Genomic DNA, 20,390 nt, shown 5'->3' with positions numbered 1-20,390 from the left:
GGGACATCAGTGAAGGAGCTCCTCGGTGTGATGAAGAGAATCATAAGCCAGAGTGTGACTGCACTCAAGTCAGTGATGATGAGCCAAGTTACCCCAGATGAGCCGCTGCCCACACCCAGTACATTTGATAAATTACAGCACGGTTTATAGCTGTAAATCACAGAGGAGGGGCTTATGTATCAGTCCAGTTCAACCCAGTCCAGTCACAACTGACCACACACAGCAGTTATAATGGAATTAAGCTGTACCTTTTCATAAATGAAACAATGGATTGTGATGGCTGTGGGCTGGCATCATTCAATATTATTGACAAGCAGGAAATGCAATTTAAATATAGTCCAATTGACATTTTCAATTAGACATATTGAAAATATTCCTGTGTCATAGAGCAATAGAAAAGCGAATATTTATGAGAATAGGAACATTTCTTTCCATTAAAGGAAAACCTCCAAGTCTTCATTTAAATAGTGAGAGGGTATCTCAGGACTTTGAAGTGTACTTAAAATTTATGGACTCTTGCCAGTGGTGAAAACGTTGGTATAAGTCACTGCAGCGCTGAATAGTTACACTAGTGTTAATAGGAAACTGGATGGGGTAGAGTCGTATTGGGACTTAACTCTGCTCTTCATTCCTCCACACGCTGATGTTTCTAACTCTCATGAACCAACAGTTACCAGAGACTGTAAGGAAAACCTGCTAGGGCCCAAACTTAAATGATCAGTTAAATCTATGGCTCTGATATGGACTTTGGGCAAACCATGCATTCCTACCCTTATCCATAGACTGGCCATATCCCCGTTCTGCTTGTCTTTGTCCCTCTTCCTATCGCATGTGCAACAGTGTTCTGGAGTTTTTATGATTCTCTAAAAATGCCTGACACAACAAGTTGTGCAGCAACTCCTCCTCACACTGCTTGTCCTAAAGTCATGGCACAGCAAAGGCAGGGGCCAGCCATGCTTCTCTTTTCTTAGAGACTCAAGAAAGCCCAAAGAAAAGTCCATGGCAGTGCCCTCTAACACAGTATGGGATCTCTGCAGCTCTTGTATTATTTATAACTAAGAGGTGCACACAGCATTTTTAAAATAGAGTGGAAAACCCTGTTGGTCTTGCAGTCTTCAATTAACATTTTACAGTAATAGTTGCCCTTTCATTTATTTACCGTTATTTTCTTTTTTTACTCCTCCTGACTCCTGCTCTCCCCTTCGCCTTTGCTGGGGCAGCTGAAGGTATTCCTGGACATTAGCAGCAAGGAGGAGCGAGTCTGCTTCCCCAAGCCTCTCTGGAGCTCTCCTGACTAGTAAAGAGCCACTGCAGCCTTGCGTATTGGTGCAGCAAAACATTTCTCACATATTTGAGCAAGGGTCTATAACCAGCACTAAGCCTTTAATACAACCGTTTCACATGGTGCTTTAGGTAATAGCTAAAGGTTTGTGTAGGTATGGCCTGACAAACAAAACTCATAAGCACCAAGTCTTCCCATAAGCTAATGCAAGACACAGCTGTCTCTCACTGGGAATGAGCAGTTAAATTATTTCTGAATCTGAGATAAAAATTCAGATTTGTCTATGCCTGGCACTGTCAAGTATGCATTTCTTCATTACAGGGAGGCACAGAACTTCATTCTTACACCTCTTTTGCCTTCCTCAAACTTCCTCAAAGTTTTCTTGCTTTCTCTCCCTCCAGAAAATAATGACCTCATTTTGGTGGTTTAACCCGATCTGTTTACTTTGCAACAGATTAGGAGCACATACACAGCCACTTACCACATTTCACCCAAGGGCAACAAATAACTTCTTATGAGAGGTTAACTCGATCACCTATGTTTTTGCAGTTATTTTGTGTCATTACTTGTTCTTTCTAAAATCGTGTAGTCCCGTAAAGCCAAATATATATATATATATATTAATTTAAAATTGTGAATGACTCAGGCTTGAGAAGAGGGAGGAAAGAGGGAGGAATGGAGACATTAAAATGCTAAAACGAGAAAAGAGGTGGGAAAGAGACCTCATATAAAGGGAATCCCCAACATGGAAGCTGAAGCAATTTTTCTCTCCCCTGTGCACGACTGTGAGCAGGCAGAGCAGCCCAGGATGCGGTGGGGCTCAGAAGGAAGCGTCCATCTGTCCAAAAGGAATGTCTGCTGCAGGCTTGCTATGCTTCTGCTAAGCACACACACACCAAAAATAAATAAAAAGCAGCTTGTTTTTACAACCAAATAATCAGCCACAAGTGCAAACCCTGTGCATGAAGTACATGCCTTCTGAAGGGCTCTTTAACAGCTTGCACAGGGATCCTTTTTGACTGAAATGGAGAGGGTGAGAACCACGGGTGTACTCCTTCACACCTGGTTAATGTGGATAAAAACATCTCTTTCACAATCATATGGCCTCTAACAGTTCTGGGATGGTCAGCCACAAACCCTATAAAATAATCTGGTCCTTGAAATAGCAACCAGTTTGTTTTTCCCTGTCTTCTTTTATTGGTATATACAAACTAAATGCCAGCTTCTCAACTCATGTACACCATCCTACCTGCATGAATACCAAACATGTATTGCGACTCTGCTGTCCTGGAACCAAACCTCTGGTCTCTGCAGAAAGTCACATTCTTTCATGCAAATACACGTGTAGGTGTCTTGCCCCCACCGGCTCATATTTAACTCTCTTTTCATCTTCTTTATTCAGTCTTTACCTTCACAGTATCAAAGCAAGATGCACACTCAGCAACAAGCTTGCAGCAAATACTTCCATCTTATCTTCAGTGGATGTCCTTTCATGGGGCATGTACTACACTCCCAAAGGATTCAGTAAGAGGACCAAGTCATATCAGTCGCTATGATTTTAATTTCAGTCTATTTGTTAGAGAAATTATGCTTAAACTCATCTTTTCCAATGCGATTGGAGCAGACACTGGGACTAACAAATGTAAATTACTACTGCTAAAATAATCACTTACTAATCAGAACCAGTTTTAATATATATGAGAAGAGCTATATGGAAAGCTAGATATCATCAGTATTCCACACTTTAAACAAGAATCTCTACCTCTCCTCACCTTTCACTGGTGTTTAGAAACACTGTGCTCCTTGTACAGACAGAGTTGAAACAAACAGCCCAACAGATGGCTCAATAAGAAGTTAGTAGCAAGGCCTCTGATCTCCTAAATCAGTGCACAGCACCTGAACCATGCTGCCTCCGCACACACCTTGACATGACTGCAAGAATAACTAATCACTTCCCATACCAGCAACGCGTTCCAGGCACTTGTGTGTCCTCCAAGACTGTGCCTGTTACATCAGCCCCAAGGGAAGATGTGGTGTGTGGTAACAGCAGTCACACACTGCTTTGTCTCTCTCCTTCCACAGAGATGGTGAAAAGCTCTCTGCTGTCCCTCCCTACACCCCAAAGATCCATACTGGGGTATGGAGGGTAATAACGTGTGTGTACTGCCCTCTATAACAACTGAGAGTGGAGGTTTCTCCTGTTTGCCTGGTCCACAGACTCTGAAATGGGCCAGGTGCCTCTCCTCATTTCCAGGGAAAGAGACATCATCCAGCCTCCATGTTATGTCAGCCAATAAAAGACCTAAAAACACCCTCTGACAAACAGATGAGGAAGGTCCTGGAGGTAAATTAAATTAAATTAAAAATAGGTGACAACCCACTCCAGACATTACTTTTGGAGGACACTTACGTGGAAGTGCCATCTCTATGGTGCATTCAGGTGAGCTGGAGAGTGGCAGAGAGGTCTCCAGGACAGGGCTGACACAAATGTGGCAGGACACAGGAGATCAGTACGACACGTCCAGTTGGACTTGCCTCTCCACCAGGCTACCGGCTCCCAGCATAACACCGGGGCCAGCCTACTTCCAGTACCCAAGCTACTGCTCCTGCTCCACACCACAGCAGCTTGAACCATACTAGCACAGGGGTCCAACACAGCAGGGCATCAGCTTTCTCCTTCTCACTTGTGCTGCCCTGCTCTACTAAGGTAACCGCTAAGCAAGAAAGACAGATGAAGATCAGAGCAAACTCAAGGGTATCCTCGAGCATGAAACCCAGAGCAAACTCAGGGGTGTCCTCAAGCATGAAACCCAGAGCCACCAAACAACTGCAGATACGCCCAGATGTGCTGATCTTGCTCTCCTTCAGGCTATGGCAGGGTCACCATGCGTTGAGTTTTTGGCTGGTGTGTCAGAAAAACTGGAACCGAGCCTGTCATTTATAGCACCTTTACTCAGATGGCTCCCACATGTCTTTATAAACTTTAGTAAATTAGCGTATAAATTAGATCTATCTAAATAAATCACTCTGTCTACCACCAAAGTACAGCCATCCCCAGGATGACATGCAGCAGCTGCTGTAAAATCAGACCGCAGCTCTACAACCACAAATTAGGGCAATAAAACATGCTGCATGAGGCAACTGAAACGGCTGGAGGAAGGAAGGGGGACATGGTGGAGAGCATTTAGTCGTTATAATTACCTGAATATAAATTTGGATGGAGCGGGTACTGTGTTTAACACTTGCATATCTGCAAATCAAAGCAGTCTTCCGCCACCTGTCAAAACAACTTGGCTGTACCATTCTCCATGTTTTGGCCTTCTAAAACCCTTTTGGAAAATTGCAAAGCACTTTGATAAGAGCAAAGCTGATGTGCTGAGCACAGACTACAACCTAATCAAATTTCTTAGCAACTGACTTGATAACGAACTGTGAGCCTGTAGCTGCTATTCCCCCTCCCTCTCTCTCCCTTGCATGACAAATGAACGTAGCATCTATATATTCCCTGTTTTAAAATAGCTTCTGCTCCCGTAACTTGCAAACTGTCCGCATAGATCTTCTTTTCTGGGCTAAATGTAGTTAATTACAGTCACTGAGGGGACTGAGCTGCTGTATCCTTTTCTTTATTCTGGAATAGGCTCCTTGAACAGTGTATTGTCCCCCCTCAAATCATACACTGTTTATAAAAAGACATATTTTGAAGAAAGGGGCTACATAGATTAGAACTATGAATTTCCTGGTATAAAAGACAGCACATGAATATTTATCCTTCTCTCCCTATTCTCCTTGGCCATACAGCCATATACATTCTCAGCTAAATCTGAGAATTAGGAAAGTACGGGGAAGTGATTTAAAACTGCTTCCAATCAATACATGGCATGGAACAGCATGGTTTGGGATGAGACTGTGGTGCAGTGCAGACCTGAAAAAAAATCACTCATTTGAGTGCCATCTCTCTACATCAAGTTTTAACTTCTCTGTCACAGTTATTCCTAGCTCCACAACCTCTCCGAGATGCTGCAAGGCTGAAATTATTAGCCAAACATTTCTGTCAGAAAATCAAGAGAGTCAAATGCTGCCCATTTGAATTGGATTATTACTGAAATACTAATAACAATGAGTGACAGCTCAGATGGACCACATGCAACGTAAGGACAGGTCAGTGTTCCAGCTTGGATCAGGAGCACGCATACAAGCAAGTCTCTCACACTGATTCTCACTGCAGTCTCCAAGGGCACAGCCAAGGTTCCTTTAATGACAGCTAAACCACAGGATGATTCCAACAACTAAAGGGCTTTTGGTACACAGGACCAACTAGAACTAACCCAAAATAAACTCTCCTGAGATGTGTACAGTGTGCACCCAACAGTCTTGCCAGCTGTGCCTGACTGTGAATCTGTGTCTACAATAGCACACTGCTTGTTAACGCAGATGTAGCCATGTAGATGGTCTCCTTATACAAAATGTCTGCAAATAGTCAGTTAATGACAGCTTGCAGGGCAAATATAGCTCATCAGCTTTCTATGCACTTACGTGGAAAAGTATACTAATTCTTATACTCATCTACGGACCACGCATAGGAAGGACATCATGTACCTATCATATTTAGACATCTCTCCCAGCAGTTTCACTTTAGTTTCTTCAGCTGACAGTTTTCAAGAAGTGGAGAAGAGTTAAAACATATTGTTCTTGGGGCTACATAACAGGAATTTCTATGTGCAATTCTACCATCCGCATTAACCAGTAAACTGCATTTACTTCAGGCCAGGTTGCACCGTCACAGCTTTGCAATCTTAAAGGAAGTCAACTGAACTGGACATGAGGGCATAATTAGGTCTGTATTTGAATGAAACAAATAAAGGTACTTCAGCTTGAGTGTTGTAGAGCTAATACCCTAAGAATATAAACCAAGTCTTGTAAGTTTGTAAGTTGGAACATAGCACATAACTGGTTTCATTGTATTAACTCCTACCAGAGGTATATGAAGCATGCAGTGGGGAAAAGCTCTATGGATCAGATCATTCAGTAGTAACCTCTCTGCTGTTGTCTATCTGCACCCTCAGAGCAAAAGGAATCTTTGATGGAGAACCACCACTTTCAGAACATCTTCATGCAAGACAAAACATGTTTTCTGTGTACAGAAATCCTGGCTTCTATACTTACCCAAGCAAAAGGAGGGAAACAGTAGCTTTTGAATGGGCATGCTCTTGCATAATCAAGAATTTACTTTGTATTACCAACCAAACAGATAATCATGCAACACTTTTCTACATCTGTAAGTACAACGCAGTGCATGGAATGCATGGAAAATATGAAACTCCCAAAATTGTATCATTAAGGGTTTCTGTATGCAAATCCAGTAGCTAAAATCCTGCAAGGCATTCATCCTTGTTTCATTTTTCTCATGATACCCTCTTGATCCATTATAAAAGAGTTCACCAAAAAGATGATCAAGCCACTCAATCTGAACTCTCTTAACTAACAACCTGTGCAGAGAGTGTAGGGCAGAAGAATGGCTGCAACGTTGTCTGCTAGATACACAAAATACTGGAAAACAGGACTACAGGAAATATGAACATATTTGATAACTACAGAAAGCAAAGGAGAAACCATTCAAAATCTGTATAAGATAATTAGATATTTGTGATTTTTTCAAAGTGTACACATATTCTGCTGCTAAAGGAAATGTTAAAATATGAATATTTAAAGCAAGACATTGAAGCTTATGATTAATCATAACTCTTTTTGTGTTCTTGCAAAGATCAATAAATAAAATTCACCACAAAAGGAACAAAAGTATCTGGAAAACAGGAAAATATAAAACTGTGTAGTTTTAGAATCCACCCACAGCTGGTTTATTTCAACAACACAAAATGTTTTGTAAAGGTTAAACTTCCATCGTGACACAAAGTTCCCAAGTCATCTCTTCAGATGCTCTAGTGACATCATGTAACAGTTTCAAAATAATAAATAAGTAAAAGCACAAAAAGAACCCCCTAATATAGAACAATGTTGAATTTTTACCTGAAAAAAAAACCCTCTACTTTAGGTAGGTACTCTATCTCTCATAAGCCAGTCTGACAGAAAACCAGAAGACATACCATCAGCAAAGATGGAATACTATTCTTTTCAAAGCACCACATAGCCCAGCTCTTGAGAAGACAACTTTCCCCTCTTTTTCCTTCACTTAAAAATGAGGAAAACTAAGGTAATGTCATGTAAAATCTTGATAATATGTTAATAGAAGATGTGTATACAAATGAGGCAAACCGGGGTCATTCAGGTGCCATATTGGCATGATATCCACATTGCCTTGCTCCCTCCACGCCCGTGAATTGTACTCACATGTTTTGCTGAGAACTTGTCTATCTCCTGAAGCACCTTCTCCTGGCACTCTGGGTTGGTGGCTAACAAGTACGTGGCGAAGGACAGGGTGCTAGTGGTAGTCTCGTACCCAGCAATCAGGAAGAGAAAAGCTTGGCCTGCTATCTCATCCTCCGTTAACGTCTTCTGAACCTTTTCAGATGGTGTCTTGCCAGCAGGAGGCACCTCATTCTGGCTGGAAGTGGTGGCTGGACTGATCACATCAAAACAGCCAGCTGCCAAGGCGTCAGCTGAGTTGCGGGAGTCGAGCATCCACTGGAGAAAATCTCTTCGTCTCTGCAGAATACAGGATGAGAAGAAGCACAAAGACTGAGACACAGAGTGGTGCCTTTTCCCATGTGGGGTGGAAGGAGAGAGCTGTTTGCTATTTATACTGTGTGCTCAGCTCCGACAGAATGGCCACCAATCTTTCATTGAAAAAAGAGACTTTTATAAACCACCTGGAAATGTCATCACCTTTTTGGCCCATTTGTTTGGAGGAACCATACCCATTCGTTCACATGATCCAAAGTCTGAAAGATCACCTAGGTTTATGTTTGCATCTACAATAATTCCTGTACCAATTTAATAAGACAGGACTAAAAAACTGATCTCAATAAACGGTGCTTTTAATGAGAAAGTACAGATGTAAATATTATTGTATCAATGCATATCAACCCAGTTTTTTGTTTGTTTGTTTGTTTTATTTTTCTTTAAGTATTTGTAGAAATGCTTTACAACAGTAAGCATTCCTGTACTACAAAAACCTGTTTGGGTGGCTTGTCATTGCAAAATGTCCACTGAATGATTCTACTGTTATGAAAACTGTTTTCTTTTGCACTAGTTTCTGACAGAAAAACTCTAATAAACAGACCTATGGATAAGAATGAGTTGACTCCAAACCAGCCTGGACAGCAAGCTTGATTAGGCTTTGAAATATAACCCAAAAGGTTTGAATTGACTTTTGGGAGTGGGCATAATAGAATTGTGCTGAACCTAAGCCATAAGACTATGTGATTGATTTTCAATTCTTCAAATACCAACAGAATACATGATAGCTCAAGGACTTACAAGTGACTGCAGTGCCAGAACATGACAACTTGTGCACTGGGATGGACAAAAGAAAGGGCTAAGTCTTTCTTCAAAAGAAAAAGAAAAATGCTGTAGAGCTATTTATCTATTAAAAAGGAATCATTTCAATGATTTCTTGGATCTGATGAGAGATGCGGAAGAAATGGGAAAGCCAGAGTAAAGGACAGGCAAACAAGATAAAAGTAAGGAAGAAGTAATTAATTACAAATGTCAGAGGACTTAAATCAGATATTTTTTTCGACATGATGTGGGAAAAGAGAGCAGTGAGACAACAAAAGAGGAGAAATATTTAGTCTTGTGCTTTTCTCTGCTGCCAACAAACTGTTTGGACTTGGTTATTTTGGGGTCTGAGTAATACAAGGAATTAATACATTGTGCCTTTAACTGCTCCCTCCCTCCTCTCCACAGGAACTTTTCATTTTGCATGTGTACAGTATGTACCTTGTACCCATGTCCACAGTGCATATTGTACCCTGCTACACCTAAGAGTTAATAATCCAGATAGTAACCAGTGCTAGTCATCACATGCTGAAGGACTCTACAAATTGGCCAAATGGCATTACCTTCAAGGCACAGGATACGTGCTTTTCCTCCCAAGAAGTGAAGGCACACAAAGCAGCATTATACACAGTTGAGCTCTGTGAACAAGCTCCAGCTCTGCAAATAAATCCTTGTGCCTAGACTTAGGCACAGTTTCCAGATTCAAACTGGCCACTTTGCCCCAGTGATAGGATACCACTACTCATGTATTTTCCTTTAGACTGGAGGAAACAAGACTCCATGCATACTTCTGCTGTGCACAGCTAAAACTTTCATGCAACGTTTCCAGGAGGGGCTTTATTAACAAGCTAGGAATCCACAAACCATATGACAGACAGTCCAGCTCCTAGGCATGGCCAACACTTCAGGGGGCTTTCTGGTATGTATATTTGGGTTACTGTGTTTATCAGTGTGTGGATATACACTAGTCTAGTATAGTAATGAACTGCATCTGTAGAGATCATAGAATCATAGAATCATAGAATATCCTGAGTTGGAAGGGACCCTTAAGGATCATCAAGTCCAACTCTTGACACCGCACAGGTCTACCCAAAAGTTCAGACCATGTGACTAAGTGCACAGTCCAATCTCTTCTTAAATTCAGACAGGCTCGGTGCAGTGACCACTTCCCTGGGGAGCCTGTTCCAGTGTGCAACCACCCTCTCTGTGAAGAACCCCCTCCTGATATCAAGCCTAAATTTCCCCTGCCTCAGCTTAACATTCCCTTTTATTCATACAACTAGTCATCATCACCTAAACTACCTTTATAACAGTCTAATTACATCTATATTCATTGGAGTTGTACCCCTGCAATATAATACTGTTCAGATAGTATCACATTTGGAGTAGGATTCATCTTTCTCTAGCATTCATCCTTCTCTAGCTGTGAATTTTCTTGTAAACAAACCCATTGCTCTCCAAGGATTTGCAGTCCCCAGTCATGAACTGTAAGCTGAGACTGGTCTTATATTTAGACAATACATTCTCCGGAGCCCCTTGAAGACGTTTCTCCAACCTTAGACAAAATCAGGTCCCAGTCTTATACACAGCATATGGTTATTGCCATGATAGTACAGTCATAATCATAATGACAAGTGAATGAAATTTCATTCATGAGAATTTTTGCTGAAAGCAAACTTAATGAATGCTAGCATAAGTGAATATTCCCAAGAACGTGCTCTGAAATGCCTCTGTGGCCATTTTGAGGAGCTCTTTTTATTACTCACATAATATATTTGGTTAGGAATTTAAAAGCTTGTCTTGTTACAGAATCTGCTTGTAAGGTCACCCAGTCTAGAAACAACTAGCTACCTTATCGGTGCTATGCAATTTGTTCGCAGGTGAGCATAGGTTGCTGAGAACAATGGTTTCATAAACAATCCTGACAAAAACCACATTCATTTGTAAAAACTACTTGAGCAATAGTGGGAGGAAAAAAGCATAAAATTGGAAAGATACAAGCTTTGTTCAAGATAATTCTACACCGTTCAAGGAGCTATATTTTAGCAAAGATTCTCTTCCTTATGGTTCATTCTACTTCACTTTAGGCATCAGTATAGAATGCAACATAAAAAATAGTCATCAACCCAAGCGAGAGAAAAGATTTCCAGGGTTATAACCAGTCATAATGAAACATATTTTTCTTCCGCACCATCAGGATAGAAAAATCACTCTGACTCAAAAACCTAACAATGGCAATAGAGGCAAACACTAGCATAAAACCAAATATAATTGGATTGTTAAGTGTTGGAAATGAGAAAAAGGTATCTCATGAAAATTCACGTTTTTTTTCTCTACTCAGGTTGACAGCAATAAAAAATAAATAAATAAAAAAAGCCAGTTCAGTCTGACAACAAACCAGGTACTGAAGGTGTCACTGCAAAAAAACATTCTCTGGTCATCACATATGGCTGCTGGCTTCCTTTTTCCATCAGGGACATTTGTTTGATTTTCCTTACAAAAAGCAAAAGCCCATAATAGGCTCTATCCTGTCCTCTGACACTTGCATAGTTACATTACAATGGCATTGGAAAAAAAGTTTCTGCTTCAAAAGAATGGTGTGTCAGTGAGACAGGCTCTTGTTTTGCCCTGGTACAACACAGAGTTTATCATTAAGCAAATGAAAATCGAATGGAAAGATACTATTTGAAAAATTGTAATTTCAATGCAGTATGGGACAGGGTGCATGTCTAACTTGGTGGTGACACAGACATCCCCTTTGAAATATATAATAAGACAAGCCCTGCTTTCAGCTTCCCCGAGATAGACACCTTGCAATATATTTCCTGACACCAGTGTTCTGGGCTGTATCATTTCTCTCATTAGTCTCCTTAAGCATCACCTGGCCATGCAGGGAAATCATTCTGCACAGAACCGTAACGAGCTACACGCTACATACTGGAAGAATAGATGTGTGCTATACTGGGGAAGGCCAGTCTGCCAGTATCTATCACCCCTCCTTAAGTCACCGCTTTTAAGTTTTGCAGCTGTCAAAAGAAGAGAGAGATATCACTCTTGTGACTCTTCTCACAGGAGACATGGGTCTTGGGGGGAAGGGGATGTCTCCAGCTCTTCCCATCCTAAACAGGGAACTGCATTTTCATATCAAAGATTGATATACTGGCCAACCTCTCAGTAAGTTCACTGCTGATTTGGGGATCCAGGAGACCCTTGGGTTATGTTTTCAACAGAGAAATTGAGGCACGTGACTCCTATGCAAGGTGAAATGAAATATTACTTAAGGAAAACTATCAAATGTATACCAGTTGGAAGTTTTGCTCCTAATGCTCTGATTTAACTTCAATTTTCTGCTAACTGTACTTAAATTTTGTACCACTCTGATAGTTCAGTTCCCCATCCTGAACCCAGAACTATGAAAAACAAGTTAAAGATGAAGTAAGGAAGCAAGTTGGAAGACGTGATTGATTAGTATTCTGTAAAGCACTTGCTGTGGTGCAAAAGTCATACAAATGTGATGCTGTTAATACAATACCACACACAATAAGCTATGCAGACCCTCCTAGCCTTTCTGCAATGCTCTGATGGCAGTTCAGAAAGGCAGAAACTAAGCTTCACAGTCCTTATCTGACCGGTATAAAACTCACATCTCTCTGAAATATTACTTTAGCTTCCTACAAACTCATAAAAACACTGTTATATTAGTTTATTTCCAGGTCACTTTTTATAAGTTTGATTTGACAAAGATCTTTTTAGGTAAGAACACTGGTGTCACCCTGAAGTTATCAGTAAAGTACTGCAGAAGCTACCCAGATCCTCTTGAACTGAAATACAAAATGCAGTCCCACTAAAACTATGATTTTGCCAAACTTCTTTGAAAGGGTCACACACAACTTCACTAGCAGGTTTCATTTGGTTTCTCAGTGAAATCATGAAAAAAGCCGATCTCTCTGCAATATACTATGCCCCAAAACCTTTCTGAGAGAGCTTCCTTTTGCCTTGGGCTTGAACCCAGAAGCTGGAATTAACTGTGAGGCCAGAGCTGACAGCCCTCAAATTTGTGCGCCTGAAGGCTGAAGGCATCATGCTCCTGTGGATGATGTTCAGCCCTGGAAGGATCCAGAGCCTGCTGAACTGCAGGGTCCTGCCCTTGTTCGAGAGTGGCTGGGAGGTTTTCAGTCTGGCAGAAAAAAACTGTTTTGTTTGCATTTGTTAACATCAGCTGGCGGAACCACTGCAATGTTTTTATTGTAAATGAGCTGAGTGTCTGAGGGCAGGCATGTCTTACAAAGCAATATAACTTACATTAAAAACCTGCATAAATTTAAAGCAAAAAAAAAAATAGTCACCGAGCGCCACTTGGAAAGTGGAGCAGCCTTTAGCAGCCCAGACTGATCTTAACATCTGTAGTGAAACCCCAGACTTGGAAGGTTTTGTGTAAGTTTGGGCTTGTTCTGATATTTTTATACATTACCATTTCTAAACCCCTATGGGAGTTTCTGGCTGTAGTTCACTGCAGTAAGAGAGCACTATGAGTACTGAATGACACCATATTTCATGTCAGAAGCCACACCAATGCCTTTGCTTTCTACTTGAAAGAAAAAAGAAATGTCCCTCCAACAATATCACAGAAATGCTCTCTGAAATGCTGCGCAGGCCACAGAAGGGGCAGGTGTGTCAGCAAACTGCTGAAAGCACCTCAGCGTGGAAAGTGTAAAACGTGTCTCCTGCATGTGACCAACAGCGAGTATAAATCCAAGTATAACACAGATTTTATTGGCTGAGGTGGCTACTGAATCTACAGAGTGGCCAATATGAATTTGTGGTCAAGGCACTGACCACCAGAGAAACCAGGATGCTTAGAGCTACACTCCCCTTTTTGCTTTTAGAATACAGTTTTAAACTCTCCATCTGTACAATTGGTACAACACGCATCAAATCTTATAAAACCCCATGAGGAAAAGCTAATGATGATCTCAGAAACCCCTTTAAGACCTAGGATGAAAACAGATTTACGGACTCAAAGAGTTTAAGGCAGAAAGCACCAATGCATCAGGGAAAGAGGCCTGGAAGGAATTCAGCAACTTATCTACTCCATCCCCTCACCACAAGGCAGGATCAGCCAAACCAGCTCTGACAGCTGTTTGTCTAACCTGTTTTTAAAAACCCAGCCAAGCTCCAGATTCCCACAGCTTCCCCAGGCAGTTTACCCCAGCATTGAACCGTTTGCATCACGAGAGGTTTCCCCTCCTCCAGTGAGTCACTGCATACATTGCAGATCATGAGATGGCACCCAGCTGCACCTCTAATGTCCGGAGCCCCACAGCTTGTAGGTATATGTGTCTGCATATATAATATATGTTACTGCAGAAGGTCTCTAACAAAGCATGTTGATAACAACAACAGCAACAACAAAAAATCATACTGCTGAAAAATACAAAGCCATTTTCGCTTGGTAGTGTCTCAATTCAAGAGGTCAAGGAGAAGAGCGCTCAGGTATTGCTGTTTTCTTCCTTGAGGATTTTGCACAAGTAGGAACATCTTTTCTGGTACAAAGAGATCACAATACCTTCTTTGGCTCCTATTATACAAGCTGAGCTTTGAGGCAGTGGAAGAAACCCTGGTGCTTGAGGCTCTGCAGCCTCACTTGGGTTTTGGGCACATGGAGAATTTCACAGCTGGTTTACAACTTCATTCTGATATTCAGACTCGTCTAACCTCCAAAAAGCAAGGTTAAATTAAGAGCTTGATTAATCTGCAGAGGCACATGCAAACCTAAATTAATCTGACAGCAAAGCGTGGGGAATTTCTTATAAAGAACAATTTGTTAGGGACCCATGTACCTTCTCCTTATGCTTCCACAAGTGGCAGTAAAGGGCTTACATCTGGAAAGACCACTGCTGCCTTCTTACTGTATTCCTACATCACCTAGGGATGAAAAGCAATCTGAATTTGTGTTCTTATTGGTAATGAAGAGAAAGCAAAGAAATACTTCTAGTTGAGACAAACTGAACATAGGTCTTTGTGGCTCATGTAGAAGGAGGCTATTTTTAATCTTAAACACGTGGACCTCTTGCCTGAAATCCTAGCTGGAGGCCTGACTTGGCTGGAGCGGGAAGGGATGAAGAGAGATTACAATTAAGGACACTGAATGTAGTAACTCATACATTTTTCCCACCACCCTGGAGTTATACCAGAGTTTTAAAGCATAACCTGAACTTCAAACATAATCCAGATAATATATTTCTGGGTGGCACCTGCACAGTGGCACCTTAGGAAGCCAATGAAACAGGCAGAGGAGATGGTATAAAACAGTATTATACCACAGACCTGCCCAGGAATGAATAAGCCACGCAAAGTAATTCAGAGCGAAGTTTCTGACGTCTTTCCTGCTTAGCTACAGACACAGGAAAACAGCAGGAATTGTTCTTACTGAGAAGATGACACTTTTGGCCTTTCATAAATCTGTCACTTTGGACGTACTTTGGTAACATATGGGTTGTGGTGAATAACACGGAAGAGAGAAAATAGGGTACATATCTATTTCATTCATTCATTAATTACGTGGACACACAGGGAAATCTATAGCTTGCCTGGAGAGATGGAAATCCTTTCAGTAGTTCTTCTGCATAAAACCAAGAGACTGCTTGCAGCCTGGTCTTTTTATAAGCAGTAGAAAACACCCCTAACGAACTGACTGCCATCTGTGACTTTGGGGGGTTTCCTTTCAATACCAGGCTAGGCAGAATGAGCTGTGTATCTACAAGACACAGTAAATTTCTCCGTAAAACTCAGTTTAATGGCAAACTAGTGCCCTGTACTTTGTGGCAGCTGGTTGGCAGCTCTGCTGCCCTGGGTTGGCAGCCCCAGTCCAGAGCCCAGTACAAAGGCGTAACCGCCACGGCTCCCTCTGTGGTGTGCCCGTGTGGGGACAGCTCAAAAAAACAGCCCAAAATGCAATGGCAAGAGAGTGTCACCCAGCCTGTGTCACAGTGAGCAAGACACAAATGACGCTGGACTGGAACCTCCTTATTCTCTATTTGCAAAATATTCAGTATAACAACGCTCTGGTAACAGCTCCTGGCATTATCACAGTACAAACAGTACATATTGGATATGCACATGCAGTAGCTAAGCTTCTCCTGCCCCACATGTTTTGCTGCTTGGAGGTGGAGGAGTGAGGTTATCAGAATACACAGCGAGCAAACAGAGCAAGAGAAGAAATAACTGAGGATGGAGAACAGCTTGGGCCAGCCTCCCCCCCAACCATGCACACAAGTGTGTGAAACTGGCATCAACTCCAAGTCAGCCCAGAGCTGACCACCCCGCTGCACACTGTGCACACATCCTCTCCCAGGGCTTATCTGGCCTCCTAGTGAACCATCTGACACTCCTCCCCTCCTCTATTTGCAGGAGGAAGGGAGGATGCAGGAAGGGAGTGTTTTAGGATAAGTGCCTGACACCCAGCAGCTTGACCCTCTACTGACTCAAACTGCTGACTAAAGGCTGCTGTTGCAAGCAGCCCTCTGTCTTTTTTTGTTGTTGTTCCTCTTTTTTTTTTTTTTTTTTTTTTCTCCACAGATTATAATTGTATTTACTTAAATTTAATTTCTCATTAATAATCAGTTCTGGTTTTAGCAGTTGCCTGACATTCGAGATTATGCACAGAAATATCATTATTGCTTCTTTGTTCTTCCAGCCCCACGTGCTCTCTTCACCATGCTTGCAAAGTCCCACCACTCACTTCAAAGAGCCATCAAGATGTCTGGGGGCTGTCCTGGGACTTTACTGTGCACCTCCTGTTTTCCCCCATCTCTTCCCATGATTTGTTCGAGATCCTCCCTTTCTGCATCACATTACATACAGATTGCATACATTCTGTGGGAAGGAACACCTTATTATTCAGTTTTGTGAAGACCTTAAGTAATTCTGGGTAACAAAAAAAAAAAGTCATTGTTTTTTTAACTGAACTAATTATAACTGTTAGACTGATATAAACGATACACGCTGTTAGAAAAAAAGCACAATGTTATTTATGGTCTTTATTAACAATTGAAAAAAAATAAAACAAACAACAAAACAAAACACAAAACAAACCCACCACTTGCCTTTACTATTGCTTTTTTTCTGAGCAACTGCTCTTCACTGCTGGTGGGTAATCCCACTGCTGGTTTATCCATTCACGATCACACCTGCAGTCTACAGTAGGATTTATCCCGGATCTTTGGCTACATTAAACCGGCCTTACCGATAGTACATAAATCTCCTCTACATGTGGATCTCCACTTCTGTGCACAAAGGGGTACTGGTTCCCAGTGCAGTGGGTGAAAGCAGCACTGGGAAGGAAAGGATTATTTTCAGCTACCCGGTAACCGATAATAAATTGTGTTATCCTCTGCAGTTTCATGGATGCTCGGTTCAGTTATGAGCTTTATCCAATAGATGGCTCCTCAGTAGCAGAAAGCATTCTTCCCCTGCTCTCCTTCCCTTCAGAGAGTTTTCAGTTTGACTTTCTAATATTTACACATCCATTATCTTGCAAATATAGGCATTTTGCTCACACTGATAAACACACAGAAGAAGTGTGTGTGCATGAATGAAAGAACAAAAGAAAAATTAGATGGTATTTTATATATTTTCATGCCACTTTGTCCTCTGCCAGTACAGGGATGCATGAAAAATGACAGGCAGGCAGCACTGTGGTCTGGAACGCTTCCTATAGTCACACACTAAAAAAAAATACAACTTCAGAAACACATGAATATTAACAGAATGCCAGAATACCAGCCGTCTTTTTCCCCGAAAATATGAGGACTTCTCCCATATCTTACAGATCCCTGACTGAGCAATACTTAAGCAACTTACAGGCATCATTACTCCTCTGTCAATGAAAGATTTTTCACAAGGAAAAAAAAATCCCTATGTGTAATTATTGATATAATGAACCAGGAGAGCTCTCTGTAATTGGCAAAATGCCACAGGGTGCAAGTTAATATCATTAGGAGTAACACTGCCATTTCTGAGATGGGGAAAGTGAATAAGCTTTTGTTGTTTTCCAGAAAAACACAACAAGGATAAGAATAGCAAAACCTGAAACATTAATTACATGCAGACAAACCCTGTTTATCCCAGATATGCAACTGTGACTTCCCTCAATCACAAGAGCAGTTCTTGGTCTTTTCTGTCCTGAGATCTCTCTCGCATCTCAAAAAGATCTGATCAAACACCTGCCAGCGACCCCAGTTTGGGGCTCATGACCCCTCTGGTCAGACCACACAAGTGAAAAGTGAAAACAGAACACCCACAATAAATAATAAATCTCATAGAAGCCAGACCATGACACTTTAAATTGCTCCAGATTAAATCCCTACACTTCAATGGGGCACAACTATAAGCCCACTATACCTGCTGTTAGCATTTAAAATAATAGCATTCCTAATAATAACATTTATGCTTGAAAAATTAAGTTGCTTTGAAAAATGGGGAAAAGGCACCAGTTTAGTATAAACATCCATGTAAATATATATATAAAAATACATATCTTAGAGATCCTAACATTAACACAATTACAACCATAATAACAACCGTGTCGAGTGAAAAAATAAATGTTTTGGCCCTGTTCAAAGCTCAGCACACAACCACTGTTTAGATTTCAATGCTCTGAAAGAACTTGCCAAATGCCATACCTCAAACCAGCTTTTTGCTAGCTCAAAATTGGAAATTTGTACCAATCCACATTTTGCTTACTCCAAAACAAACTCATGGGCTGTGACACTATTGCTTCCCCTTACTCGTGAGCAAACACCCCAAGGAATCCTCCAGCCTAATGGGCACTGAACAGAAGCACAGGGGATGCAAGGGTAGCCCCATGCTCTGGGGACTCCTCAGTTAGCACAGGGGCCCTTTGTGTGCCCAGACCTTGTCACAGCACACAGCAGCTGTGGCACCACTCTAAATTGTGCAAGGAGCAGATTTAAGCCCCGGCCAGTCCCAGTACTGGTGAAAGACAAAAGGTCCATCTTTCCTCCTTTCTCCCCCTCAGGACGCTGCAGGCAGCAGAAGTTCCCCTGACCCAAAGCCAAGCATGCAGACTTTACCCTCCTCCTCTTTTTAAAGGGCCAAGTTACAAACACACGGAGAATCAGAGTTCGCAACTGAAATCCTGACAATGCTTTTCACCATGGAGCAGTTTAAAGCAGGCAGCAGTGATATTCATTAAGCTGTTAATAATGGATTGTGGCACAAAGCAATTTATCAAGTTTCCATTGTAATTAAAATCACTGAATATTTGGGCACTTGCAATGCACCTAGCTCTCCCCGTTCCTGAAGCTTTACATTTTAATGTGAATTATGGCTCCCTCTCCCAAGAGACCTGCTAAAAAGCCCGTTTTAATTGGTATGTTTTTAATTGAGATTACATTATTAAAAAGTGTACGTTTCTAATGATGAGAGAAAGGAGATGCTCGGCTCCCCTTTAGTCTCTCTCTCTCTCTTAGCTACAGCTTGCTTATCCCAGCAGGAGGAAAAAATGAAGGGCAGTCACTCCAAAGAAAGTGAAAGAAGCCCTGAGCAGCCAAAGGACACGAAGTCAGGGCAAGGCTGCCACTGACTTTGGTGGTGCAGGATCTCGTAGGAAGATTTTTGGAGAGGAAGAGGAATTGCTGCAATCGTTCAGGCTGCTCTTTAGCAAAAGTCAGAGCGAGGAATGCCACGCAGAGATTCCTGCCTCGCAGCCAGCTGACACCGAGGGCACGTTCCAGAAAGCCTCTCCTTAAGGCTTCCAGCGACAGAGAATCTGTCATTTCCCATAATAAGGGACTCAAATGTTAAATTACTCTCAAAATCCAGATACAGTCATGAGCGGCTGGGGTTTATCAAAGGCCTCCATCTCTGCTGGCTCCAGCAGGCTCAGGAAAGGGAGGCAGATCCCAGGGCAGCCCAGGCATGGTGGCAAGAAGAGAAGAGCCCCAGAGAACAAAGTTGAGGTTTACTTTGGTGTGTTGAGGTGGCCACCAGGCTCAAAAAAAGAAAAAAAAAAAAAAAAAAAGTAAATTCATACACTTGGCAACAAAATGCAGACCCCATAAATGGTTCTTCTGTTGGCAAGATGGGCTGTCAGTGTCTCTTATAGCAGGAGTATGGATCTGCTAAGGTAAGTAGACAGAAGAGAAAAGGAAGAAATATCAAAGGAGTGCAAAGTAGATACCAACAGTTGAGACAGATCAAGGGAAAAAGCCTCCGGAGATCAAAACATACCAACAAATGGACAAGACGGTTGAACCAGAATGAAATATCATGGAACAGCTTTTTCATAACCGCTTCAGAAAAGGTCATGCTGTATTGCAAAAAGAGGATGGTGCATGGGGCTGAGAGAGGTTACTGTAGGCAAATAGAGACACACACAGACTAACAGAGAAACATTTCAAGATCAAGCCAGCAATACCACAAGTGCTGCAACTCCCCTTGTAGTTCTGGGAGTGAGTCAGGGAGAAAGGAAGGTGAACCTATAGCAGATAAAAGAAGAAAAGACAAAACATGAAACAAAATTGAAAATGATAAAACCAACAGAGAAAGGGAAAACTCTGCTATTGCAGTTAGGTCAGTAAATCTATGATTTTTGTCTAAATTAAGAATTCAGATGCTTCTGTCTAGTTGC

General features: G+C 41.7%; 1 protein-coding gene across 2 annotated transcripts in view; it reads right to left on the bottom strand.

Annotated features, from left to right (window-relative positions):
• Positions 1–20,390, bottom strand: part of TBXAS1 (thromboxane A synthase 1) — a 244,211-nt gene that overhangs the window by 62,788 nt on the left and 161,033 nt on the right. The window contains exon 12 of one of the 2 annotated variants that reach the window (XM_084536293.1): positions 7,628–7,942. In XM_084536293.1, the coding sequence (XP_084392419.1) occupies positions 7,628–7,942 (315 nt within the window). Of the gene's footprint in view, positions 1–7,627; positions 7,976–20,390 lie in introns of both variants that reach the window. The other variant, XM_084536292.1, reaches the window with a different exon arrangement.

The sequence above is a fragment of the Aythya ferina genome (genome assembly GCF_964211825.1).
Source record: "Aythya ferina genome assembly, chromosome: 1".
Taxonomy (NCBI): Eukaryota; Metazoa; Chordata; class Aves; order Anseriformes; family Anatidae; genus Aythya; species Aythya ferina.
This window is presented reverse-complemented; position numbering and strand designations above follow the sequence as displayed.